At 34.4% G+C, this 27,402-nt stretch overlaps 4 protein-coding genes across 5 annotated transcripts; 2 read left to right on the top strand and 2 right to left on the bottom strand.

Moving 5' to 3' along the window:
• The first annotated feature begins 2,012 nt into the window (after positions 1-2,012).
• Positions 2,013-4,508, top strand: LOC112422100 (uncharacterized). Its single transcript, XM_024784846.1, has 4 exons — positions 2,013-2,841; positions 2,998-3,552; positions 3,685-3,926; positions 4,026-4,508. Exons 1-4 carry the CDS (start codon positions 2,013-2,015, stop codon positions 4,506-4,508), a joined length of 2,109 nt encoding a protein of 702 aa, XP_024640614.1.
• A 1,552-nt stretch (positions 4,509-6,060) lies between these two features.
• LOC11409653 (LEAF RUST 10 DISEASE-RESISTANCE LOCUS RECEPTOR-LIKE PROTEIN KINASE-like 1.1) lies at positions 6,061-9,507 on the bottom strand. 2 transcript variants are annotated; one of them, XM_003614500.4, is made up of 4 exons: positions 8,691-9,507; positions 8,494-8,592; positions 7,790-8,038; positions 6,061-7,254 (listed from the first exon to the last, which is right to left on the bottom strand). In XM_003614500.4, the coding sequence occupies exons 1-4, from the start codon at positions 9,325-9,327 to the stop codon at positions 6,341-6,343; spliced, it is 1,899 nt and encodes a 632-aa protein (XP_003614548.1). In that variant the 5' UTR covers positions 9,328-9,507; the 3' UTR covers positions 6,061-6,340. The 2 variants fall into 2 exon arrangements, with proteins under 2 accessions (XP_003614548.1, XP_039690531.1); XM_039834597.1 differs by lacking the exon at positions 7,790-8,038.
• Positions 9,508-19,178: 9,671 nt separating this feature from the next.
• On the bottom strand, positions 19,179-20,767 carry LOC11442138 (uncharacterized). The gene is made up of 3 exons (XM_003614497.3): positions 20,087-20,767; positions 19,916-19,972; positions 19,179-19,607 (listed from the first exon to the last, which is right to left on the bottom strand). Exons 1-3 carry the CDS (start codon positions 20,712-20,714, stop codon positions 19,522-19,524), a joined length of 771 nt encoding a protein of 256 aa, XP_003614545.2. The 5' UTR covers positions 20,715-20,767; the 3' UTR covers positions 19,179-19,521.
• A 1,604-nt stretch (positions 20,768-22,371) lies between these two features.
• Positions 22,372-23,304, top strand: LOC120580665 (uncharacterized). The gene is made up of 2 exons (XM_039834702.1): positions 22,372-22,491; positions 22,606-23,304. Exons 1-2 carry the CDS (start codon positions 22,372-22,374, stop codon positions 23,302-23,304), a joined length of 819 nt encoding a protein of 272 aa, XP_039690636.1.
• Positions 23,305-27,402: the final 4,098 nt, after the last annotated feature.

Genomic DNA, 27,402 nt, shown 5'->3' with positions numbered 1-27,402 from the left:
AATTCCTCCTTGTTAAATTGGAATCCATGCAATAACAAAGTCATTTTTCCATTGCATGTTATGTGATCATATGGGCTTTCAAATTCATTGATTATGGAAGATATTTCTGATGGAGGCATGGTTTCATCAATTGGCTACCATATGACATTTAAATCAATTAGTACATTAGGTTTGTGATTCACGTGGCTTTATTTCTTGCATCCACAAATTGATTTATAGTGGTTTGGTGTGGCTGCGTCTTAATTTTATGCTTGACAAAAGGTGTTTGCCCATACTATGATCATATCATGTCTTGCCTACGCCATTGCATCAGACATGTTTAGTGTCCAACAAATGAGTGTTATCGGTTGGAATTGCAGGGGTTTAGGTAGCCCGAGTGCAATTTCTGATTTAAAGTACCTAGTTCGGCACTTCAATCCGGTTCTATTATTCTTAAGTGAGACATTAGTCCACCGTAATAAAATTGAAGCTTTACGTCACCTGCTTGGTTTTGATTGATGCTTTTCTGTTGATTGTTATGGTAGAAGTGGTGGCCTTGCATTATTTTGGCGCGCTTCTTTTAACTGTCAGATTGTAAACTATTCAAATAATCATATGTCTGTAGACGTTGTTGATTCTGTTCAAGGTGTTTGGAGATTCACCGGTTACTACGGGTACCCTGAAGGAGGCGTAGGCGAGATGCGTTGGATTTCCTTAAATTTCTGGCTAATCAGTTTGCAGGACCATGGTGTATTCTGGGTGATTTTAACGACATCATGGATGCAAGTGAAAAAAGAGGAAGGAACCTCCGACCTAGTTGGTTGATTAATGGTTTCAGGCAGGCGGTACTTGATTCAGGATTGGTGTATGTTCCGGTGGAGGGGTATCCTTTTACGTGGTTCAAAAGTTTGGGCATGCCGCATGCGGTGGAAGAACGGCTTGATAGAGCTTTAGCTAACACCGGTTGGTTCAATATTTTTCCTACAACTACGCTTGAGAATTTGGCAGCCCCGTCTTCGGACCATTATCCCATCCTTTTAAATAGTTGTCCTGTGCAACGGCCTTATTTGCACAAACGCAGCTTTCGTTATGAGAATGCTTGGTACCCGGAACCAGGTTTCAAGAAGTTCGTGACTGATGCTTGGCATATGCATTCACTAGATTCAATTGTCTCTAAATTATCTTCTTGTGCGGCTGACATGGTGGTATGGAGCATAGACCATTGTAACAAATTGAAATCCGATATAGAAGAATGTAGGCAGCAAAGACAAACTATTCGGTTGAATAGTTTTGGTCCTAGTCAAGAGCAGGTTGTGAGTCTTAGAAAGAAGACGTGCAGATTGCTTTCCCAAGAGGATGCTTATTGGCGGCAACGGGCGAAATCTCACTGGTATAGAGACGGAGACCGGAATACGAAATTCTTTCATTCTTCTTCCCCCGCTAGAAAGAAGGTCAATCGTATTGTATCTCTCAAGGACGATTCAAGTAACAAGATTTCTGATAGCCGAAGAATGTGCAACGTTGCTAAAAAGTATTTCTTGAATTTGTTCCAAAAACAAAATACGGTTGTGGCTCCTGTTATTCAAGCCATTCGCCAATCAGTGTTTGAGGATGACAATGTGATGCTCACCGCGCCATTCACTAGGGAGCAGTTCCGAGAGGCCATGTTTTCTATGCATCCGGACAAATGTCCCGGTCCCGATGGCTATAATCCCGGTTTCTACCAACAGTTTTGGAATTTGTGTAGTGATGAGATTTTCAAGGAGAGTTGTGAGTGGCTTGATACAGGTCGTTTTTCGCCTAATTTAAATATTACGAACATAGATCTCATTCCGAAAGGAAATTCTAAGGCGTCTATGAAAGATTGGTGCCCCATTGCTCTTTGTAATGTGTTGTAGAAGCTTATCTCTAAGGTGCTTGCAAATCGTCTGAAATTAGTTCTTCATAAATGTGTGTCAGAAAACCATTCATCATTTATCCCTAATAAGTCCATTCTTGATAACGCGATGGTGGCTATTTAAGTTATCCATTTTATGAAGACGAAGACTAGAGGCAATGACAAGTTTGTCGCTCTAAAGCTCGATATCAGTAAAGCCTACGATAGGATGGATTGGGAATATCTGAAGGAGGTGATGATCAAGATGGGTTTCAATCAGAAGTGGTTTCAGTGGATGGTTATGTGTATTGAATCTGTTGACTATAGTGTTCTTGTTAATGGTGAACATGTTGGACCAGTAATACCGGAGCATGGTCTCAGACAAGGGGGTCCGCTTTCCCCATATCTTTTCATAATTTGTGCAGAAGGTCTTTCATCTTTAATTCGACAAGCTGAGGAGAGTGAAACCATTTCTGGAACTAGCATTTGTCGAGGGGCACCCCTAGTTTCTCATCTTCTGTTTGTAGACGACTGCTTTCTCCTTTTTAAGGCGGAAGAAAATCAGGCTCAAGTTATGAAGAACATTCTTAATGTGTATGAGGTTGCGTCTGGTCAAGCAATTAGTTTGCCGAAGTCAGAAATTTTCTATAGTAGGAATGTGTCCGATGAGTTAAAGAAGAACATCACCACCATTTTAGCAGTCAGAGTTGTCTTGGGCACTGGTAAGTATTTAGGAATGCCGTCTATGATTGGAAGAGATAGGACATCCACATTTGCTTATATTAAGGACCGTGTGTGGCATCACATTAATTCTTGGAGTAGTAAGTGCCTATCTAAGGCAGGACGTGAAGTTACGATCAAGTCGGTTCTCCAAGCCATTCCTTCCTATGTTATGAGTCTTTTTCAACTATCGTCCACGTTTATTACCTCTATCGACAGAATGATTAATTCATTTTGGTGGGGTCATGGCAGAACCACTCATAGAGGTATAACTTGGTTGAGTTGGGAAAAACTATCGATTCATAAAACTCAGAGGGGTTTGGGTTTCAAGGACCTCTCAGCTTTCAATCTTGCGATGTTGGGCAAGCAAGAATGAAAATTTCTAACAGAACCTCAATCTCTGGTTTCTCGTATTTTTAAAGCTCGGTACTTCCCTTCTAAATCCTATCTTGACGCCACCGTTGGTCATAATCCAAGTTTTGTTTGGCGTAGTATCTTAAGCGCTCCTTTCATCGTGCGAGGCGGGGCTAGGTGGACTATTGGTTCTGGTGTGGATATACCTATTCTTTATGCTCCTTGGCTCTCTCACGGTGAGTGTATTGATGGAAACATTACCAGAAGTCATTATGTCCGTGATATTAAGGTTCAAAGCCTTATGTCTGTCCATCGCAAAAGCTGGAATTTTCCTCTGATACGGAAGGTTTTCAGCGATGATGTGGCTGATCGTATTTTGAATACGCCACTTTTCGAACAAGTTCAGCACGATCATTTGATTTGGAAGGCGGAGAAGAATGGTTGTTACTCGGTGAAGAGTGCGTATAGATTATGTGTTGAAGAGTTGATCGACGTTTCTCATCTTCATCGTCCGGGCAATTGGAAGGATATTTGGCGGCTTAAGGTTCCACCAAAAATTAAGCATTTGTTATGGTGTATGTGTAGGGGTTGTTTACCTACCCGTGTCCGTTTGCAAGACAAAGGTGTGTCGTGTCTGACGGTGTGTGCTAGCTGCAATTCTAATCATGAGGACATGAACCACATTTTCTTTGAATGCCCTTTTGCAATTCAGGTGTGGAACTCATCTGGGATGTAGTTTGATGTCCAACATGCAGCTATGCAAACTGATTATGCCGTTGAGGCCATTTTTTATTTGCTTCGCAACTTGTATGTGCAACTTAATCAACGTTTTGCTACTTTATGTTGGAGTTTGTGGAAGCATAGAACCCTTAAAATTTGGGAGGACGTCACTGAGATTAGTGTTGTTGTTGTTGACAGAGCTCGAGGGTTAATTGTCGACTGGCAGGAGGCTAATGCACCGCAGCTGAACGCGCAATCTGCTACAGTTCAGCCGCAAGTTTCTCAGTAGATTGCTGGCCAGCAGCGGGCTGCTGTCACGGTCCAGCAGACTGTGTTGCAGCAACAGACTGCCCGTATAAGCACTGTTGTTCAGCAGTGGCAGCTACCAAGCATTGGGAGGTTTAAGTGCAACGTGGTCACGGCCTTTTCGGAGCAATTTCAAAGGACAGGTATTGGGATTTGTTTACGGGATGATTCCGGAACTTTTGTGTTAGCCAAAGTGATGCATTTTGATTATCTTTACCCCGCGGATGTTGGAGAAGCGTTGGGACTGTTTCATGCTATTCAATGGATGCAAGATATGCAATTTAATAATGTTGAGTTTGAACTTGATTCGAAAGTGACTAAGGATGCTTTCCATTCACACCATTCAGACAACACAGAATTTGGAAGCATTATGAAGGCTTGCATGGAGATGTTCTATGTACATTTTACAAACTCCAGGGTGGAGTTCGCTAGGCGACAAGCGAATGTGGCGGCTCATGTGTTGGCACGAGAAGCCATTTCCTTAGCTAGTCCCACTATTTATTATGTTATCCCAAGTTGTATTGAATCCATTATTATTAATGAAATGCTATAGGCACCTTTCTCTCAAAAAAAAAAAAAAAAAAAATCATTAATAATCAGATGTTCAATACAACGAGGTACGTAAGAATAAGTGGTGGAACTAGCTAATAATTTGGTAGCCCAACGAACGCGTGAGCTACATCATTCGCTTGTCTTCAATTAAACTTGATATTTGAGTTTGTGAACTTCAGGTTGAAAAGACTTCTACACGCAGAAATAATGAGACCAAACTCAGAAATATCCGGGCGAGGATTGATGAAGGCATCCATTGTAGATTTTGAATCCAATGCAAAATCGACATTATCAAATCTCATATCACTTAGCCATTCTAAAGCATGGTAGAGACCCATAGCTTCCCCTACAATAACGTTATGCATAACCGGCAATGGAATAACCTTAGCAAGCCCAAAAACTCCCCCTTCATCGCAGATACACATGCCCAAACATATGACATTCTGTTTGTTTAAAAAAGCGGCATCAATGTTGCACTTGAATCTACCTCGAGAAGGACGCTGCCATGAAGGAGGAAACACACCAAAAGGATGTTGCTGCTCTAAGTCACTAATTTATTTTTCTTAAAATGTTGTTTCTTAAAGTAGAGTTCACAAATAGCAATTTGCGTAATAAAAATAATCATTAATTTGTTGATTAAGAAGACAATTGCATCAAAATTCCCAAAATTTGTATCAAAATTCTTTTATCTGTCAATGTACCGTCAAAATCTTACTGGTGGCTGCAAATCGAATTAATTTCGCTTCTACTTATTACATGTGGTGACTTAATCCTTTAGCTTTTCTTGGATATTTACTTTGTAATCACGACACTTTAGCCTTCAGGTATATTTGGTCTCAAAATAAAGCAAAAATGCAGAACAATTCATATACTGGTGTGCACAAAAATCAACACTAGGTAGTTTGTTATGGTTTCTGCCAATATTCCTCCTCAAAGTTTGTTGTAGTGAGGAAGAAACATTTACTCATTTATTCCTCTATTGTGTCAAGTGGTTTCTTCAGTGTGGTCAAAGATAATGCGGTGGTAGAGTTTAACTTAATTATGTCTCCAAATTTGTTTGTGTATTTTGATTGTTGGATAAATGAGATTTGGAGAGTTAGAAATGATATCATTTTCAGCAATGGCGTTGCATTCGACGGATTTCGTCCGAAATTGGCTAAGATGCAAATCACACATTGTTAATAGAGCTTGTGAGAAAGATTTCTTTATCGCTGGCTTGGATTTCAGATTGACAGAACCTAATGGAAGCAAAAACTTCGATGGGCACGCCTTCGAGAAACGGAAAAGAGTTGAAGAATGGAGAAATTATGGATTCCGTCGTCTTTTACAAAGAAATCTGAACCGAACACACCAAGAAATTGGCTGAAACACCATTGGAATAAGGATTTCTGAACCTATATTTCACGTAGCCACGCCAAATTCTATAATGACTTGAACTAACAACTTACGTAACTTGTCAATAACAGTTTGTCAATAGCAGTGTTGATATTTCATGAATGGAAAAGAGCTTACCGGTATAACAGTATTGACAAGGCTCACTTTCAACAGCAGTATAGAACCTTTTGGAAAACAAAGCACACTTCATTTTAGACCTTCATGTATAAAGAGGCATAATATTTATCTTTTGGATTGAAAACATAAAAATCCTAACTTCCATGTTTTTATAATACAATCATATTCAACAAACAAATATCATCTGTCACTAGAATTATATGCTTATATATAGAATTTATGAACCTCTCAACGAGCATAAGCATGTACAAATGCTTGAGATCGAAGACTAACTGTCTAGTCACTGGTATATTTGATGCATCAATCTTAATACCATTTTCATCAAAGTGTTTGTCGATGGCGTCGTGGCGTCATCCAAGTGTTAGGAACTGATGGATGTACATAACTTTGTGCTACTCCTACTTCAGGATGAAAATCAATCCCCTCGTGATTCCCTGCCTCATCCTTCCTGCTTTCAATTGTCTGCAGCACCTCCAACACTTCAGACATAGTGGGTCTCAATTCCTTCTCCTCTTGCAAACACCGAAAAGCCAATTCCGCAACAGAAGTTATCACATTTTTTAATCTCTTATCTGTCTGAAAACCAAGAGAAGGATCAATCAAGTCACAAAATTCGCTTCTTCGAATCTTCCTTATGGCTAGATTTGCCAACTTAATGTCATCTCTATCCCTTGTCAAATCAACTGCTGGCAAAGATGATATTAGCTCAACAAGAACAACGCCGAAGCTATATACATCGCTCTTGTTTGTTAGCTGGTAGCATAAACGATATTCTGGATCAACATAGCCTGGTGTTCCTCTCGGCGCTGTGGAGACGTGTGTGACATCATTAGGGTATAGTCTTGAAAGACCAAAATCAGCAACCTTAACACAGAAATTGTTGTCAAGGAGAATGTTGGTGGTTTTCACGTCTCGGTGAATGACATCAGAGGCATGAAGATAAGTTAATGCACTGGCGGTTTCTATGGCTATTTTCATTCTCACTGACCATGGTAATGATGAGCTTTGGTCAGCTTTGTTGTCGTGGAGATGGCTACTAACTGTTCCGTTTGGGATGTATTCGTAGACTAACAGCAACTCACGGCTATGGCGTGAAGTGCAGCCATAAAGGGATACAAGATTCCTGTGGCGCATGCGTGTGAGAATCTGAATTTCATTTGTGAATGATTCTACTGGTCTGTAGTTGCGCTCGAATAGGCGCTTCACTGCAACTTCACGTCCATCTACAAGCTTTCCTGGTTGTTAAAGAATCAAAATTGATATTACTCAACAAGACATGTTTAACTTCAATTTAGGATCTTTTGTACATAACTGACATTAAAGAGTGGCCAAAATCATAGAGAAAAACTAACATCAGCATCTCATTTTTAAAGCAAAGCTAGACTGGTTTGCTTGAAAAAGTTAAAAGATATATGTAATCTGATGGATGGAGATTAGCCTATATTATGATCAACAACCTATATTGGTCAGACAATAAATCCTTTAATAAATAAGGCTAGACCATGATAGACTCGTGATTTTGACAAAGTATGCGACAGCAAAGTTTTTAATGTCTTTGTGACCGGATTTGACTGCAATTCTCTCCAATATATTGCAAAGCGATCTCAACTGCGATTTAAAACCTTGCATAGACTATATAGCCATTGCTGCACAACAACAATTACAAAACATACAAGATAAAAATAAATTTGTCCTAGACACATGTATCTCATGGAAAACTGGCAGAATTCTTCGAAGACAAAAGGGTTCAAGAACCCCCCCCCCCCTTACCATAGTAAATAGTCCCAAAGCCTCCTTCTCCAAGCTCTCGAGCTTTATCAAAATCGTTCGTTGCCTCTTTGAGCTCTTCGTAAGAGAAGACAGGAATTCCAAAGTAGACAGCTCCACCTTCTGGGAATGTTGTATTTCTTGAGATACCTTGATAATTGGTTCTTGATATGTTTTTGACACCAAAAGATTTGATTCTCCAACAGTACAGACCAATAAAAACAATCATAGTTGCCAATCCAATAGATAAACCTGTGTCGTCAAAGATAGAAAGCTAGATCAATCTATATGCACTCAGTAACATCCACAAGTACATCAAGTATTTTTGTTTATTGCGAATAAATTTATAAGAATCTTCGTAAAAACAAAAGAAACCCATTTTATTTTAGTAAGGTAGCAAATATATAGTCATTCTTGTTTCTAATTGTGTGAAGATCGATACTTGAATTTATCCTCAAAATTACTAAAATATATCTAATTATGTTTTTTGTTTGTAAATTTAGTCAACAAATGTGTTTTGTAATTAGTTTGTTTAGACATCGGATTCGGATGTGTCATCGGTTAGTCAATTTGGTCAATAAAATAAAATTACTAACAAACAAGACACTGTGTTTGTAAATTTACAATCAGAGATTATAAGGACAGTACTTCATGCATTTAGGTATGTACCAAGATGAATGCTTGATGGTAAGGAAAAAATACAGTACCTATTACCGCAAGCATCAAATGCTGTTCCTTTCTCTTTGTATGAATATCGGAATGGTATTCAATCTGAGGCTGAGGTGTTGGTGCTACATAGCTTAAATCTGAAGAAAAAAAATGAGTATACATTATATGTAGCATATTAAATCATACAATCTTGTATAATACAACTAAGGAATAAGCATCAGATTAATGTATTTACCAGGGACACAATTCCACTTCAAAGTTTTCTGATCTGGAAGACATAAGTCTCCTTTACTATGGCACTCTTCACAAAACTTCAAATCTACTTCATTTTTGGAAAACTCTAAATCTACTTTAATTTCGAGTATTGAAAATAATATTTCTGCACAATCGTGAGGGACAAAGTTTGGTAAACATGGAAATGGAAAAATAGGGAACATGGGATAATCAGGTATAGAAGTGAAGTAGATATCGTAATCGGAACAGTTTCTATATTTGAACATGTGCTCACGGTGATGATTGCATCGGTGGAAGTTAATAGTGTTAATGCTGAATATTGGCCTATTCTTAAATGATTCTAAATTTAATTTATGAGAGTTTGGGCTATAGATGATAATTGAATTGTTCATATAATACATGCTATCAATTATATAGGTTTGGTCTCTGAGTTGAATTGTTTTCACTAAACTGCTGTTGTCACAACCAGATATGTAATAGCCACATTCTGAGTCATTAACGGTGGTGAAAGGGGAGGAGATTTCTCCAAGATATCCACACAAAGTGATTCCTTTTTCACATTCAGGTGCAGCAGAGAGAAGAAGTGGAAGATTAGAGAATAAGAAAAGGAAACAGAACACAAAGTTGGAAGAAGACATTAAAAAAATTTAGGATGAATTAAGCAGAATAAGAATGAATGAATGAATATGAAATGTATTATATTATGTAACATGTGGAATTCTATAGTAATTTTGTCCATTGGGTGTGTTCATTACGGTAGTTGACTTGACTTAAAAAGACTTGAGAAATTGGCCGGAAAGTGTGTATTGAGAATTCCATTACGTTGTAGAGTCCACCACAGATGCACACGGTACAATTTTGTGCACAAAATTAATCACACAGTTCATATGTGGTTGTGGTTGATTGTATCTTAGGTTTGGACATTATTATCTTGGGAACTTCTACGGTACACTTGCAAATTAAGATGTACCGGCACTCTTGTTTAAAAAATTTATAAATTAACTATCATTTTTTGTGAAAAAAATAGTTGTTTGTTGACATTTATAGTTTAGAAAATATCATTTCATAAGAAAAATTATCATTTCATTTTTTATAAAAATCATACTAATTTTTTTAAATTTTATTGTAAAAAATGATCAAAATTCTCTATTATGAGGAATAAAAATTCAGAAAAATTAAATTTTATTGCGTTGACGTTTTTGGTAAATAAGATTTAGTTACTATAATTACAGGTGATAGAAAATTATTTTTTCCTACAAAAAAATAAATTTTTAAGTGTACCATAGAATTTGCCTATTATTTTTGGTTTGAAAACGGCAATAAAAACTTTATTAAATAATAATATGGCATAAACTAGGTTTTTTTTTACGTTAGCCGTCGATAAATTAGGGGTAATATACCTCAATCAAAGAAAAAACTCATTTTCTTAATCTTTACTATTTCAATGAGTCACCATTTTCATCTCAAAAACAATAAACTTCTTCATATCCTTCATTCAACATGTGATCTTCATCCCTTTCGTTTTAGAATCAAATCATAGTTGTCATTAGGGATAAATTACCTCCAATTCATCGTTGGGTAATGCATGCTTCATTGGTAGGTTTTTTATTACAATCAGTTACCATTTTTATTTCAATAACATCAAACTTTTTCATCTACGTCATTCAACATGTGATCTCTATGTTTTTCGTTCTAAAATTAAATCATATCATACTTATCATACTTCTTTCTTTCTAAAGCTTGTCTGATCAAGCTATTGTTTACCCTAATCTTAACCTAATTTTTCCCTCCATTGTGTTAGCATTAACTCCTTCTAAGTGCTAATCATAATCAGCATTTCACTTTGTAATTCACACCTATTTCTAAGCCATTAATCTGACCTTCTATATCTCAAACGTGTTTAAATGATGCTCCTCAACTGCCTCTGTTTTTGGGTTGTGTTTCCAAAAACAGGTTTGTTTTTTTGGATATTTAAGATAAACATGTTTAGATTTGTATATCAACATTTTTTTTCTCACTTTATTACTCTTTTTCTACTTGAATTTTTTGACTGAGTTTGTCTTTCAAAACTGTTTTGAAATCCACTGTTTTGGAAGCAATGCTATGTTACTAATATCATTATTTAACTTCCCATGTTACTAATCATTTCAACTTTACTCTGTTTATTAGTAGTAGTGATGATTATCTTTCTAGGTTAAGTCAAAATATGGATAAATAATTCATGGTATGAGTTAAGGTAATTGATCATGACCTTTATGACAAGTGGAAAACTAAAGTTGTTCAAATGTATTATTGCATCAAGTGGAAAACTAAAGTTGTTCAAATGTATTATTGCATCATGACCTTTATGACAAGTGGAAAACTAAAGTTGATAGAAATGCTCAAGCTAAAATAATGTTCCCCTATCTGCTATGTTTTAAGATCACATTTTCATCTCATTTTGATGTGTTTATCCATTCCTTTCCATTTCAAGAATATAATGATTCTCAAGCTGGAGTTTCATTCTTTACCACTACATGTTTTTAATCTAAAAGTTGTTGTATAAAGTATTCAGCATCATGGGTCCCCTAAAACACATGTTACTAACTCATCATTTATATGTGATATTTATATAACAAATTTAAGGAAGTGAGGCATTTGTAAATTTAGTCTGATTTGTTTGTGATTAAAGGGATCAAAAGATCACTTCATATTATATTTGTTTGTGGTTTATGCGTTAGGCTATGATTTTTTTTAAAAAAAAACTTGAAGCAATGCTGCTCTTTTTCCTAAACATTTGAGTCTTTTCACTGATTAGTTAGGAAACATTTCGATCTAAATTGAGTATTTATCTTGCTTATTTTCCTTTTTATGATTATATTGTTATATGAAATTTCTTACTTGGCTAAAATGTGTAAAGATGGATGATCATGTATAGATAGTGATACTGAATATTTGAAGAGAATATATAAGTTATTGTATTACTCCATTTATTTTATTTTTTTGCTAAACGCCATTGTGAATCGGGGGAGGGAGAGGATGTATACTTCTATCTGAAAAAGATTTTGATCACTTGATGGCATGACGATAGTCACATAGCCATAGGCCATGCATTTGATTTGAAGTATAGTTTGTAAATTTGGACTGTAAAGTAGTGGGGTTTGATGCATTATTCACGTGTAGAACTTGCAGCCATATTTTGATGTAAGTAGTTGATGCCTATTCATTTACATCTATTTGAATAATGTGAAAGGTGCAATTGAGATTTGGGCATATATGCATCATACGACTTGCAATTTGAACCCAAATGTTGGGTTATGGGTTAAACTTATTATTAATGAATACGATATTTAGTAGAGGTCAACCATCACTTCTCCATTTATAAAATAGTTATTTTTTTTTATATATAGTTAAAATTAGTCTTTTCACGCTTTAAAAAAAAAAAGTTTTTTATTCCTCTAAAAATAAGATTCATTTTAGCAAGTGTTGAATTTATTGTCATTTGTGTTTTTTTATAGACCTACACGGGTCAAAGATCACTTATTGTCTTTACTACGGGTCAAAGATCCTCTTTCTTAATCAATCCTCTCATCTCTCATTATAAGATGTCCTCTCACTTGATATGACATATATATATATATATATATATATATATATATATATATATATATATATATATATATATATATAGGAGGGATATATTGACTTCAAGAGTAAGTCAATAGACTTACTCCAAATCATTGCCATCCATTTTGTTTTAATCCAACAGTCTTAATTAATTATTTGCTCCTTCCGCCTAAAAAATTCCACACCTAGGCTCTGTTTGGTAAAAATAAGTTATAAGCTAGCTGATAGCTGAAAAGTTAGCTGATGACTGATAGCTGATAGTTTATAGCTGAAAAGCTTGCTTATTAAAAATAATGTTTTTGGTAAAATTAGCCGTTGAAGTGGTTGATAAGTATAAAATGACATAAAATGACTTTTTTTTTTAATATACATATAGACACACATTTTTTTGTAATGTATTTATTTTTTAATATTTTTAATTATAGTTAAATATGTTTTTGGTCCCTATAAATATTCAAACTTTTGGTCTTAGTCTCCATAAAAAAATTCTTCGACCTTTAATCCTAAAAAAAAAAAATCACCGACAATTTTGATCTCTGCTTTATGTATCCCAAAATTAAGAGAAAGGTGGAAACAAAAAGTGAGCTAGAACATATAAAATTTTACAACGTACAAAAGACTAGTTATATTTTCCTTTAAAAAAAAAATAGGCTAGTTATTTTTTGTGTGGTGTACGGCAGGTTAGTTATAGCAAAATATAAAGCATTTCCTTAAAAAAATACATATATATATATACAACATCAGATTTTCTAATTTTCACGTTTTCGCGCATAAAATTCAAACTGTTATCCCGTTTTCGATGCCGTTTTCGCCTACACGCTCATGACACTTAACTCTATCATAATCTACAGAAAGATTCAAGTTTCAACCGCCCAAAAATCGATTTCCCAAACCTCACATAATCTCTTATTTGCAAAACGTTTAGACACCTATTTTTCAAACGAAAATCCCAATTTCCATCAACCCAAACCCCAATACTGATTGGAAACTTAGTCTCTGATTAATCTACAATCTAAACATCCTTTATCACCCTAATCCATCAGATTATCTATTTCTTTCCACAATTCAATTCTACATTCTAACCCTAATTCCCAAATTCATGAACAACTACATGTTAAATCAATTTCAGAGTTTACATACACTATGATTATTGAGAGTTAGCCTCACCCTTACCTTAATTCAGATGAACGAAGCTCTACGATCTCTCCGGTTCTTCACTTGGCTCTTCTCCTAGCTTTCTCTTGGTTTTTCTCCCAAAGGCTTGTTTTCTCCCCTTTTCTCCAAAACGTTTTGTTTCACGTGAAAACTATTCTGACTTAGGTTTTCTCCTATTTATTCCCTCAGCCCTCTTTATCTTATTTCCACTTATTCCACTAAACTCTCTAAATTCTCAAAACAGCCCCCACAACTTAATCTTATTTTATTTTCAAATCTTATTCTATTAAATAATAAAATAACACTACTTAATAAAATAACGACACACCACATAATCTTTTAAATCACATAATCACTAAAAATAGACTCTTAAACTTAATAAAATAATCTAATAAATAAACAGGGCGTTACAGGAGCCAGACAAATTTTTTTGGGATGGCCGCATCAAACTAAACTCAAATGAGTGTTGATGTAATATTGTTCCTACCTCAAACATCGTTGTCGAACAAGGGATAATTTTCTAAATGCATTTGATAAGGACTCCATTTTAGATGCGCTCTTCGTATTGCATTCGTTTGATTTGGTGGATATTGCCAAATTAGAATACACTTTCCAAGATCACGTCCTAAAGAATTCTCAAAGTCATCCGGGTTTACTCTATTAAGCTTTGAAGGACGGTACTCGTTTTCTTCATTTATTGGGTTCAGGTTCGGATGAAGAAATTATAACTTATTTATCTCTTTCGATGTCATCGACCTTCCTCTTAAAAAAGGAATCAATTCTTCAACTCTTTGTCCTAACTTTTCCGATGCAAAGAAACAAAAACAAATTTATCATAATGATATATATAATATAACTCATAATTACAGTTTGTATCTAGTAGCAACCAATTTAAGATATTTCTAACTGTGTTAATGAAGCACTTTTAACCAATTTATATGGTTTAATAAAACAGTTTCAAATACATGGAATGGAGGAAAGCAGTGTCGCAATCACATCTAGGGAGGAGAAAAGTTTACGTGTTTTAGGGGGAAAAAATTGATTGTAGCATGATTGTAATTTTTATGTCAAGGCAAGCGTAAAATAGTAATTTCCAGTAATTAATGGGTAGGCTATGGCCAGCCCCTGTCCCCAAGTGGCTCCGCCACTGCTACTAAACAATGGAGATTAATGTCGTTTCACAAATATATCTTTCTGATCGATTCAGTGTTGAATTTCAATTGTTTCAATCAACCAATTTATTTCTTAAAATTTTATTGTTGTTATCTATTTCAACCTTTCCGATCAATTATTGTTAATCTATTTCAATCTTTCCAAATATGTACCACACTCAACCAATTCATTCGTTCTTAATCAATTGCTACGATCAACCAATCTATTACAATTGCTACCCTAATTCTCACATTTAATTTAATTGTTATTTGAAGATTTCTCAGTATTTCAATTATAATGTAAACGCTGGAATAGACTTTTTGAGATTTATCAAAGTTTGAAAAAGAACGAAAAAATTGAAGTCATTCCAAGATTACTAATCATGAAATGCAGTTTGGAAACGGGCTTTCCTTCAATATTTTGGGAATTAAAAAATAAAAAAATGTTTTTAGGAGGAAGAAAGCCTACGGGATGTTGACGGAATGAGCGAATAAAGCAATGCTTTAAACCATTAGATTAAAAAGAATTGATGGCAAGGATTTGGAGTAAGACTATACACTTGCTATTAGAGTCAATATATCACTCCTCATAATTATTTAATAAGAATATTAAGTTCTTTTTTAAGTAGTTATTCTTGATAAAATATTCTTGCCATTAAATATTGAGAGTAAGTAGTTATTTAATCTAAAAAGTTATATTTTTTTCTTATAGACGTGACCAGAAGACGTATTCCCTAAGGGTATATGTTAAGATTTTCACGCATAGCAAATATTTATTGATAAAACTTAGTTTCAACTTTTTGATAAATAAATTGACACAATTTCTAACATAATGTGTCCTAAAGTTTATTAATATAATACAAGAATTTTTTTTTTTTATTGACAAGTATATACAAGAAAAATGTTATTAATATATTGATTTTGTGGTTGTCTTTCAGCCCATTTTTTTCTTTTTTTAAGGAAACGAAGTATTAGTAAAAAAAAATTATAGGAGTAGATGATTAATAGTTAAATAATAAATTTAATCTTTTTGTCAAAGATCTAAGAGAAATCACATGCATTAAGGGGAGATTTAGACATCTTAACTAGGTTGACAAGTTCAAGAAAACGCCAACATATATCGTCTTACTCAAAATAAATTTACATTAGAATTTGCAAGTGGAAGTAAAAAATTAAATTAAATAATGAATATTTTTACACAAGTGAAAATTATTATTTAATCTAAAAAGTTTTGAGTTTTTATGCATTGTCTCTCTGTTCAACTACTTTATTGTCCATTTAATATTTGGATACTCTCTCGATACGTATCGGAAAGTATCGGGCAGATATCGGTGCAGGATATGCAGGGGATACGATACGCCAACCATTTTAAAGTATCGAGACTTCACAAATGTTATATAATCCCACTTATTTTAGAGTTTTTACGCATTGTCTCTCTACTCAACTACTTTATTTTCGTGAGCCTTCAACATCTTTTAATGCTAATAAACTTTTTTTTCTCTAGAAAAAATTCAGAAACTTATTTTATTCATTTCCCCTCATCTATCAAACAACAAAGCCGCTCTCACTTTTTTTTTTACAGAATGTCTCTCTCACTCCTATATTCTTATATGTTAATACCTATATTATCCCTTAACAAAAGGTGAATTTATCCATTTGATTTAACAATATTCAAAATTATTATGTTTTTCATTAACATAAATGAATGATTTTTATTGGTGTCAACTCACATGGATAAATCCGTATTTTATTGATGGGTAAATAAGAATTTTTCTTCTTATTTTTTACTCTCTACATTTTCAATGTGCTGCTTTTTTTTTACGAACGATGTGTTCTTCATCTCACTTCATTCAAAAAAAGTACATATGGAAAAGATATATAAAAGGAATAAACAAATAGAAATATAAATTTTTTTATATAGCTAAAATTCATTAATGATCTAATTGATTCACATGGAACTACTCAATGTAATGATTTAGTTGATTCACAGGTAATGACTCAACGTAAAAGCTATGCCTCAATTCTAGTCATCTTATTTTTCTCGCTTAATTGCACTTTTGGACCTCTATCTTTTCAAAAGTTGCGGTTATGGACCCCTAACTAATTTAAATACAAAACAGCCCCATATGTTTTGATTCTTTGGCAGTTTTGGACCCCCAAGGCAAAAAATAAAATAAAAAATTTGACACGTGGCACATCACTTAGGGTGCCACGTCAGCGTTGACCGAGTCAACAATGGACTGAGGGTCCAAAACCGCCAAAGAATCAAAACATAGGGGGCTGTTTTGTATTTAAATTAGTTAGAGGTCCATAACTGTAACTTTTGAAAAGATAGGAATTCAAAAGTGCAATTAAGCCTATTTTTTTGGTGAAACAATTTTTTTATTACAAAAACTAAGTATTAGTGATACTGAGAGAAACAACAATTTTCATTCTATTAAAAAAATTACAACCCAGCTAGAATTTCCAAGTCAAACCATAGTCCCTTATACATTACCTACAACGTCATTATGGCATAAGATCCATTTTTTCTTCAGCAGCTGCATGTAACCATAGTCCCTTAACTTGATATTAATGGCAGAAGAAGGAAGGCATCTCATAGACACCAATTATACATATTCCAACCAAATAAGTCTCCAAATCATGATTGCTTGAAAATATGAAATTTATTATCCATATGCAATTGCAGCTAGAATATTGAAAAAACAATACATGTGTCAATTAATTCAAATGGTTACAATGCTATAGTTCCTATATATGCAACAAAACTAAATAGAGGGTGGAAAAAATACATGTGATAATTAAACACCATAGAAACAGGCAAATAATAGCTTTTAAGTGAATTGGTAATTACTTCTTATATTTACTTTTTCTTTGATGTGATACATGTTATTATTTTAAGATTATTGGTCAGATTTAACGATGTTTCACGTAGAATTAGGACTATCTATCTCCTGGATAGCCTAAGGTTTTAATATAATGATTATTATATAAAGATAATTCATACAAAATCAAGCTCTCAATACAAAAATGAATAGTAAAGTATCCACCAAATTTTATGATTTTGAATGCATTGTATTAAACCTAAGCAGGAGTTGTATTGGCTTGGATTTTGTCAATCCTCATTGCCTGCTGAAGACAGAGTTAACTTTTGTTGATTACCTAGGGTATATCTGGAAATGTTGGTCGAAATTCAGTGGCGATAAGGACATGTCATGCATTATTTATGGGCAGTGGATCAATATTTTCCAGGCACATAAGTTTAATGAAGGTACATTAGTTAAGTTTGGTGTGACAGATGTTGCCAACAATAAGATAATCTACATTCGGCCGCCTCCGATGTTGGTTCTCCATACAAAACTGTGTTCATCGGTCATTCTCGGTTCAAGTGGTCCTGTTTATCAAATTTAGCATTATTTCTAAAATAATTAAGGATGTTGTGATGCTATCTATGTTTTCTTAATGTCATTTTTTTAGACATGTAATTCACTTTTGGATGCACTTTTGGATTATGTTGCTATCTTGCTTTGTTCTACTATGCTATGTTTATCTTTTGTCCATCAATTTGAACATTCTGGGCTACTGTCCCATTTGGTGAACACAATTGGCATGCTTATTAATTGAAAAACTACATTGAGATTACTTACTTTAATTTGTCTTAATTTCCTATTTATTGTCTTATTTGTCTTTATACAGTCTATATGTATCCAAGTTTTCTTAGTTTTCAATTTAGTAAATATAAGTCTTGATTGAAAACGTATTAATAACAAGATTCGTAAATTGACAAAAAGTAATTGTTTACCTCTTATAAATAGAACCAAAAAAAATAGAACGAGAAAGATTAATCGTTAAAAAACAATAGCGCTTCAACTGTAATAGACCCGTGCGATAGAACGGATGACAATGTGAATCATTTTCTTATCTATATAATGGCTTCTCCGTTGTTTATCACCTGGGCAGTAGCACGGGTAAAAGTTCTAGTTTATTATTAAGAGTAAATTACCCCTAATTTATCAAGTTATGTTTGATACATACGCAAAACTTAACAAATAACATAGGTTAGAATTCTATATATACTCCCACTCTGGAAACATAACATTTTTTTTTTTGTTATAAGAAGGTAGATAGGGTTTGGACTTTTTTGATAAAGGCCAGAAGGATGGTTAGGCATCAAGGAGAATCTGAAGCATCCCAACTCACCACTAATTGTGAAATTTCGTTGCTGTGTTAGAAGAAGGATAGCTATACTAATTCGGTATACTCGAAAGAGACCCTTGGTACAAAATTGACGATCTAACAAAGATTGCATTTCAGTAAATTTCTATTTACTAATCTCATCTTTTATGGAATCGATCCCCCTTTGACTGTATAAGAATATGTGGAGCTCGGCATGTCTGGAAGCACAGGAGAACGTTCTTTTGCTGATATTATTACCAGTATTCGATACTGGATTATTCATAGCATTACTATACCCTCCCTATTCATTGCGGGTTGGTTATTTGTCAGCACGGGTTTAGCTTACTATGTATTTGGAAGTCCCCGTCCAAACGAGTATTTTACAGAAAGCCGACAAGGAATTCCATTAATAACTGGCCGTTTTGATTCTTTGGAACAACTCTATTCAAAATTACAAATATTCTAAGATACTCTTTAATTTTTTGTTCTCCAATTTCTACACATATTCCCTAACTTATTCAAATAACAAACTAACTAACTTCTCCAACAACTCATAGCTAATTTAACTACTCTAGTTAGCCATTATTTTATATCCTAACACAAAGCATCCTTCTCCAAGCTCTCTTGCTTGAGCAAAATTGTTTGTTGCCTCTTGGAGCTTCTCATAGTAGAAAGCTCCACTTTCTGGTTTTTTTGCATTTCTTGAGAGACCGTGATTATTATTTCTTGATTACATTTTGATACCTAAGATTTGATTCTCCAATAGTAAAGGACAAGGGTAATAACAAACAACGCAATTGCAATCGTGGTTGCCAATCCAATAGATAGACCTGTGGAATAGAAATCTTTCAACTGTTAGATCAATCTATGCACTTTAACATCCACATGGACATCAAATATATGTTTTTCTTGAAATTAAACTTGTAATAGCATTTTCATGAAAAGAAAAGAAAAACAGGTTACTCAAGTGCAGCCACTACACAGGATTGAAGCTGTCAATTTCAAACTTGAAATCCTGTAAAGGGTTTACATTGGTGCATCTACTTTTAAATTCGTTAGATTTAAGAGAAATAAACAATTTTATCTAATGCTTCTGCTATGAAACCCATTTTATTTTAGTAAAGTTACAATACAGTACCTATTACGGCATTCTTCAAATGACGATCATTTCTCTTAGGAATCGGAGGTTTCAGTACTACATAGCAGAAAGAAATTGTAAGAGAACAATGAGTGTACATTGTCTGAAACATAAAACCATACAATCTCGTACCACAAATGAATGAGTGTCGGTAAAATATAATGTGTTTACCTGGGCCACAAGTGAAATTTAAAGTTTCCTGGTTTAGTAGACATGACTTTCCTTCAAGATAACATCCTTCACAAGACTCTAAATCAACTTTAATTTCGAGTAATGAAATTATATCTACACAATTGAAAGTTTCAAATGGAACTGGGAAACAAGCTAATGGAAAAATAGGGAACATAGGAGGTTTATCAGGTGTAGAAGTAAAGTAGATATCATAATCAGCACAGTTTTTATATTTGAACTTGTTATCATGGCTATTATCATAGCCATGATTGCATACATAGAAGTTAACAGTGTTAATGCTGAAGTTTGGCTTATTCTTTATTGGCTCTAATTCAGAGGAGTTTAGGCCATAGATGATAGCTGAATTGTTCATATAACTGATGCTATCAATTTCATAGGTTTGGTTTATCAGGTTGATTGTTTTCACTGAACTGTTATTGTCGCAACCGATTATGTATAAGCCACATTCTCGTTTATCGACGGTGGTAAAAGGGAAGGAGATTTCCCCAAGATATCCACAGGAAACTTTTTCTTTTGCACATTTTGTATCCCATTCTGGTGCAGCAGAGAGAAGAAGCAGAAAATAAGAGAATAAGAAAAGGAAATAGAATACTAAGTAGGAAGCCATGAAAAAATGACAGATTAATTAAGGAGAGAAATATGAATGAATATATTTTTTTGGTGGTGTATAACAGAATTCTCTAGTGACGTTTGCCATTAGCTGTGTTGATTACTACAGTAGTTGACTTGACTTGGAAAATTCACTTAAAAAGACTTGAGAAATTGGCCACAAAGAGTGTATTGAGAATTTTATTGGAGCCCTTATGTGACTTTACACTAATAGTCCATTTCATGGAGCCACAAGTTTACATCGCAGAGTCCACCACAAATTGATAAGGTACAATTTTGTGCACACAATTAAACGCAGCTTATATGATAATATGGTTTATTGTATTTTTAAGAGGATCAAATTGATAAAGTTGCTGGGTTGGTCTGAGGTTCGGACTTAAGAATGATAATAAGGTCTTGAAGATTTTTCTTTCAAACTTCTCAATTGCTGAGTCAATATCTTTATATTTTAAAGAAAACCACAAAGCATAAAAATGTTAGGATTAAAAATCTAACTTTTCATTAGTATTTTTTATTTTTTGGTCAAGTAGAACTATATGATGACCTCTTTCTTTTCGAGAATAACGCTACGGGTTTTGAAACGTCTCTTCTCAAGATTCAATTTTTCAATTTGCCTAACATTTTCAGCAATTCAGACATATCTTAAAGTTGTTGGATACCCATTTTCTTTCTAACTAATTCATACTCAGGAATCATTGTCGTTGATCTAGCCTTCATCAATCTAAATCTACTGATGTAATCATCTAATGATTCATCATCTTTTCTTTGAATCTTCTCTAAATCAATGACATTCACTTTCATTTCTCCTCTAAATAGCGACTCATAAAAAATCTAACTGTCCTTAGTTTAGGATCAAATTGGGCGACATAGTGGTGAACCATGTAAAATCAACCTTAGCTAAGGAATTAGAGAAGCATTTCATCTTAAGCAATTCACCATTTGCAATATCGCCACACTCAATTTGATACCCAACTACATGCTTTATTGTGGATTCTCCATATTCACTATAAAATTTGGTAGATATGGGAACTTTATATTCTCAAGGGAGTTCTATTTGTAGAACTACATTTGGGAATAGAGACACAAAGTATGGTGTATTTACAAACACATATTAATACCATGCCTATATAAGGCCTTTTCGACTATATTTTCAACTTGGTTCACCCTAATATTTTGTCTAACTTAGTGGACAACATTGTCTGCATTCTGATTCCGATTGACGATAATAAAATTTAGAGGATCATTCCTTGGAACTGAAATAGTAGTTGGATTTGAATCATTCCGACAGTTTTCTTCATCAACCGATGGATTATTTACAGGTTGGTTAATGTTATATTTCATCAGGTGCTCCAGATATTTTTGGGCAACTTTTATAAATTTTAATTTTTTTGGATCAAATTTAAAAATTGAAATTAGGGGTCAATTTGTAAATTTCAAAAATTTTGAGGTGCCAAATTATAATTTTTAAAAATTTGAGGGGCAATTTGCAATTTTAAAAAATTTATTGGGGTCAAATTGAAAATTTGAGGACCAAAATGCAAAATTTGAAAAAATATAACAATGAAGAATTTTGAAATTCTTAACTTTTAGGTGTCATTTGAAATTCTCTAAATTCAACTTGAACAAAATACTTCATAAATCATAATGATAGAATAATGTGGATGATGGAACGTAATGGGAGGTATACAGTTAAGATTGTTTATAAACTGGCTATAATGGAGTTGTTAGACATTGATCGGTTCCATGTTGAGGGAGAGTGGCATAGAATCTGGAAGGTGAATTCCCCTCATAAAGCACGTAATTTGTTATGGAGGATTTGCATGGGGTGTGTTCCTACTCGTCTCTGACTTCGATCACGACATGTACAATGTGAGGTGATCTGCCCCTAGTGTGATACGGCTGTTGAGGATGATTGGCATGCTTTCGTGGGTTGTACGGTTGCACGTGAAAGTTGGTATTGGGCAGAACTTTCGACTGTGCTGCAAACGCGAGTTGGAACTAAGAGCCGGTTGGCAGATTTTGTTTTTGACATATGTTGTTCAGAAAGCCGAGACACTGTTGGTCGAGTGGCTTTACTTCTTTGGCAAATTTGGGCTGCTCGTAATGATGTCATTTGGAATGACGCTCATCATACTTCAAAAGGCATTGGAATGACAACATTAGATGCATGGCAGCAATGGCAAGAGGTTCATAAACATCCATCACTACTGGTTGTGCCACACGGCCAAAATAGAGTGCAAGGTAACAACTCAGTTTGGGAGAAACCGAGCGAGACATGGTTGAAGTGCAATGTGGATGCCGCGTTCCATGACAGTAATCATCTTACATCTTTTGCGTGTTGTGTTAGAGATTCCCGGGGGCAATTTATTCGGGCTCAAACGAAATGGCAACGGGCAAATATGACTGTTTTGGAGGGGGAGGCAGTAGCCTTACTCGCTGCTATTCACTTTGCTGATGTAAACAGATGGGACCGGGTTGTCTTCGAGTTTGACTCTGATACTCTAGTGCAAGCTCTATCGTCAGCGGGACATGGTAATTCAGAATTCTATGCGATTGTCAGTTATCTTTACATTCCAACTTCGAGGTGAAGTTTGTTAGGAGACAAACGAACATGGTTGCTCATACTTTAGCTAAGGCGGCATGTTCTTGGGCTAGTCACCGTATTTTTAATTCTTATTCTTCTTGTGTTGAACATTGGTTGATGAATGATAATAGTTAACTTTGTTTTGGTCAAAAAAAATAAAACTTCGTAAATTTCCATCATTCTGAAAATTCTTTAAATTATTATCCAAACAATAGAATTCACCTTAAAGTATTTGAATTCCCTCAAAACATTATATTCCCTCAAAACATTCCCCCATCCAAACACACTCTAAACCTATAAATAAATGTGCTTACTTCTCTTCATGGATCACTTGCGTTCACTCACTCATTGTTGCAGCCACAAAACCCTAAACCATAATTTCATCAGAATCACTTTCTTTCTTGTTGAAGAATTGTTGTTAGGTTGGTTCTTCGACCAATTGACTGACACAAATTCTTCTACCCTTTTATAGTCAGAACTCCGAAGACACAACTGTTATTGTCTCCAACTTTGTTTCTTTCTTGTGTTTTTTCACACAAAAACTGTTACTAGTTGTAATGGCCGTTTTCATCGACAACCCATCATTCCCTGATGGTCTCAACGTTATTGCAATTGATCATGACACCACTTTCCTTAACACCATTGAGGAGATGTGTAATCGATGTCATTATCAAGGTTAGTTACTTGGTAAATTACACCTTATTCATCAATTCTAGAGTTTTCATCTTTTTCTAAAAATTCTTGATTTTACATATTTTTACGTTTGTTTATTTCAGTTACCAAATGCAATACAGCTTCTGAAGCCTTGAACTTGTTGGAAAGAAAGGACTGTTTTGATGTAATGTTAATTGATGCTCATATGCCAAACATGGATGCCTATGATTTTGTTCAACATGCTACCGGTCAACTCAATATTCCTGTTATTAGTAAGTATTTCTTCAACTTTATACTAACTAGTTACATTCATTCAAAAAAAAAAAAATATATATATATATATATATACTTATAAAGTGTGACTGACATTGATATTTCTTCCTTGCAGTGATGTCTACTGATATTTCTTCCTTGCATTGATATCCCACTTTAAGTTCTGTTACAAAGTCTATCACATACGGGGCTTGCGAATATTGGACCAAGCCATTGTATGAGGAACAATTCAAGATCATGTGGCAGCATGTTGCAAGAAAAGGTTTGAGGGAAAATAAAAAACATAAAAGTGTTGGAAGCTTGGATGTTCAAGGTCATAGAAAACGGGAAAGAGATGATGATAATGTCCCAAATGTGAAGAAGCCCCGTTTGATGCAGTTCAGCATGATAATGTCTTGGTTCTTTGCTTTGTTTGTACTATTTAACAACTGGACTAATGTGCATTTTTCTCTCACTTAATTTTCAGAGGCAAAACCTAAAGTGATTCTCAAAAGAATCGATATTCATGGTTTGAGTGCAGGACATGTTGCTAGTCATTTACAGGTTTATTTTTTAATAGAATCTAAGAAAATTATTGATAATATACCACATGTTTTGTGTGATTTTAAATTTAAATTTATGGAGTTTATTAAAATTGTAATTGGAATGTGGTAATTTGCAGAAATATAGAAACTATTTGAAGAGATCGATTGATGAGAAAAAATGTGGGAAGAAAAAATCAAAGCCGAGTGATGACTTTGAAGCTCAGCGGATTGACCGGAACCAACATGATGACGTTCAAGATGAGTGGATTGACCAAGATGAAAGTTATCCGCGGGTACAAGATGATGCACAACAAATCCGACAATATTCGCAACTTTTTTTCTGACATACCCAACTTGTTCCCAGATTGTCGTGATTAATTCATCAGTTGATTATTTCGGCTAGAAGAAGGTGATGGAGGAAAGAGAAGGCAACATCATGGCCTAGCTTAGTTCTTATGCATTTTTAGCGTATATTAATTTCCAAAATGGCTAATCAAAGAATAGTTAGCTTTGTATTTTTATAACTAGTTTTACCTTGCCTTAATGAACTCTGGTTAGTATATTATTTAACCTTTAGGTCCCATTCCTTTTTGCATGTTTAGGCTTTTGTTTTGTCACAGGCCCCATTATAAAATATACATTTCTGATTTTTGTTCAGATTGAATCAATGATATCATTATTTGATTGCATTCCTTTAAGGTTTCTTCTACTCTACAGATTATACTTAATTGATTGTTGAGTGATTCTGCTCACTGATTTCTCCATTATGCAGCAAAGTTGTGACCAATTTTACAATAGTAACGTTTTTCCATTATGCAGCACAGCATGGTTATTGATGACGAGTTGTCAAACAATTTTTTGTCACAGCCGAAAAATACTAGTTATATCAGCATAACTAAAAATGTCCATTCATCTGACATTTAACTCTTCATTCATCACATCATAGAAGGACAGTCTTATAGAGTCTGCAATATGCTTTGTTGTGATTCAGTCAATTATGTAAAGTTGGCAATACTAGTTGTTCATTAAACCTTTAATCTATTACTAGGCGATTTAAAACTACTTTCTTAGGCAGCTGTGCTATCGGCGGTGTTTTACCTGCTACAGACATTGGAAATATCTGATTAGCGGTATCACCTAGCAGCTTTCTGGTTACTTTGCATAAGGACTTGGTCACATCTGTTTATGTTCTTTGCATAACCGCTGCAGGAATTTCTCGCAGTTCCTCTTCTGATTGTTTTAGTGCTAAGGTTTTGTTGCAGGTCCTCTCTCAGCTTGGAAGTAGGGAAAAAAAGTCAGGGAGCCAACTGCCGGTACATTTTCCAGAACTCCTTTTTCGCCGAAAAAAAAACATGACCGGAGAGAACTGTATGGTACAATTCCAATACCAAAAATCTCGTGCAGAGAGGAACTGTCTCATCCTGAACCATCTCTTCTAGCCATGCCAATTTTCATTTAGAACAATCTGTAGTCCTATACCAATTGTATTATAATCAACTATGATTGGCTTGGAATTGGAAATTTATTCAAAAAAGTGATTGGTTGAGTTCATGCTTGTACAATGGTGAAGTTTATATAGATTCTGAGTTGCCTTTTTCTTGCTATGGAAATAGTAGCAGGCTATTTCCTTGAGGGATGATGATCACAACATGTGTTACTCGTACACTACACCATGCATCTTGCTACTTGTCATCACATGCAACCTTCCATTTTGTCAAATGTATGTTGGACATGTGGCAATGGTTGGACCCCACTTTTAGAGTGAGATTCACCTAAGAGTGAAGTTGTTGTATTCCCATTATCATTATAGCATAAGTTTTAAGAGGCCCAATGGTCCCGTGGTTTTTCCCTTTCTCATATTGAGAAGGTTTTCCATGCTAAAATTCTCTTTGTATCATTACGCTTATATTTCACGTTTCTGCTAGTGCCTATTTTAAATTCTCCGAGGAAGAAAATTATGCTGACATTTCCCAACAAGAGGCTCATACATTTCAATCTTCACACTTGAAAGTAACTTTAATAAATTCACACAATGTAAATAGGTAGTCTTTTCAATCTTTAGAAAGTAAGATAAACTTAGGAACAATTAATCAAATTTGCATTCCTACGGTTATCATTGGTTGAATTCACTTTTTTTGCCAAGTGCCTATGACTTGTGAAATCATATCAAAATTGGGCTTTAGTGATTTTTTTTTTTCTAAACCATTTTTTGGTGTACTCTATAAAAATTAAATCAAAAATCATTTGATACTCTATGGTTTTATTGAATAATTAGGCAAAATTCATTCCAAATTGAAGTTTATTTCATAATTTGTAAATTGTTAATTTTTTTTTACTAAATAGTAAAATATAAAAGGAAAGGAAATGCAATAATTAAATATTGAGTGGATCATACCCAACAAAAGCTTTCACAAAACTAAAAAAAAATCAAAAATACCTTTTATGTGGTAGAAAAACAAGAAAATGGATCATTCTCCCGATCACAATTCGGACGGTTCAGATTCAAGCTCCATAAGTTTGGGATTATAAAATAAAATATTAAATATGCTTGTTTGGGCTGCCCAATCGATATCGTTGTTTGGGCTGCCTAATCGAGATCGGGCAAACACCAACATCATGATCGTGCAATTGCAGGAAAAGATTATTGAGGT

Source organism: Medicago truncatula, chromosome 5 (assembly GCF_003473485.1).
Source record: "Medicago truncatula cultivar Jemalong A17 chromosome 5, MtrunA17r5.0-ANR, whole genome shotgun sequence".
In the NCBI taxonomy this organism is placed as follows: domain Eukaryota; kingdom Viridiplantae; phylum Streptophyta; class Magnoliopsida; order Fabales; family Fabaceae; genus Medicago; species Medicago truncatula.
This window is presented reverse-complemented; position numbering and strand designations above follow the sequence as displayed.

What these genes read in the sequence shown, in the direction of transcription:
- LOC112422100 (XM_024784846.1), top strand. Translation starts at nt 2,013, where the DNA reads ATGAAGACGAAGACTAGAGGCAATGACAAGTTTGTCGCTCTAAAGCTC. An exon ending in TGGCAGAACCACTCATAGAG is followed by an intron (nt 2,842 to 2,997) that starts GTATAACTTGGT and finishes GTATTTTTAAAG; the next exon opens with CTCGGTACTTCCCTTCTAAA. An exon ending in CTGCTACAGTTCAGCCGCAA is followed by an intron (nt 3,927 to 4,025) that starts GTTTCTCAGTAG and finishes GTTGTTCAGCAG; the next exon opens with TGGCAGCTACCAAGCATTGG.
- LOC11442138 (XM_003614497.3), bottom strand. Translation starts at nt 20,714, where the DNA reads ATGGCTTCCTACTTAGTATTCTATTTCCTTTTCTTATTCTCTTATTTT. An exon ending in AAATTTCACTTGTGGCCCAG is followed by an intron (nt 19,973 to 20,086) that starts GTAAACACATTA and finishes TCTGCTATGTAG; the next exon opens with TACTGAAACCTCCGATTCCT. An exon ending in TTTGAAGAATGCCGTAATAG is followed by an intron (nt 19,608 to 19,915) that starts GTACTGTATTGT and finishes TCTATTCCACAG; the next exon opens with GTCTATCTATTGGATTGGCA.
- LOC11409653 (XM_003614500.4), bottom strand. Translation starts at nt 9,327, where the DNA reads ATGTCTTCTTCCAACTTTGTGTTCTGTTTCCTTTTCTTATTCTCTAAT. An exon ending in GAAGTGGAATTGTGTCCCTG is followed by an intron (nt 8,593 to 8,690) that starts GTAAATACATTA and finishes TTTTTTCTTCAG; the next exon opens with ATTTAAGCTATGTAGCACCA. An exon ending in CTTTGGGACTATTTACTATG is followed by an intron (nt 7,255 to 7,789) that starts GTAAGGGGGGGG and finishes TTTAACAACCAG; the next exon opens with GAAAGCTTGTAGATGGACGT.
- LOC120580665 (XM_039834702.1), top strand. Translation starts at nt 22,372, where the DNA reads ATGTGGATGATGGAACGTAATGGGAGGTATACAGTTAAGATTGTTTAT. An exon ending in AGTGGCATAGAATCTGGAAG is followed by an intron (nt 22,492 to 22,605) that starts GTGAATTCCCCT and finishes ATCTGCCCCTAG; the next exon opens with TGTGATACGGCTGTTGAGGA.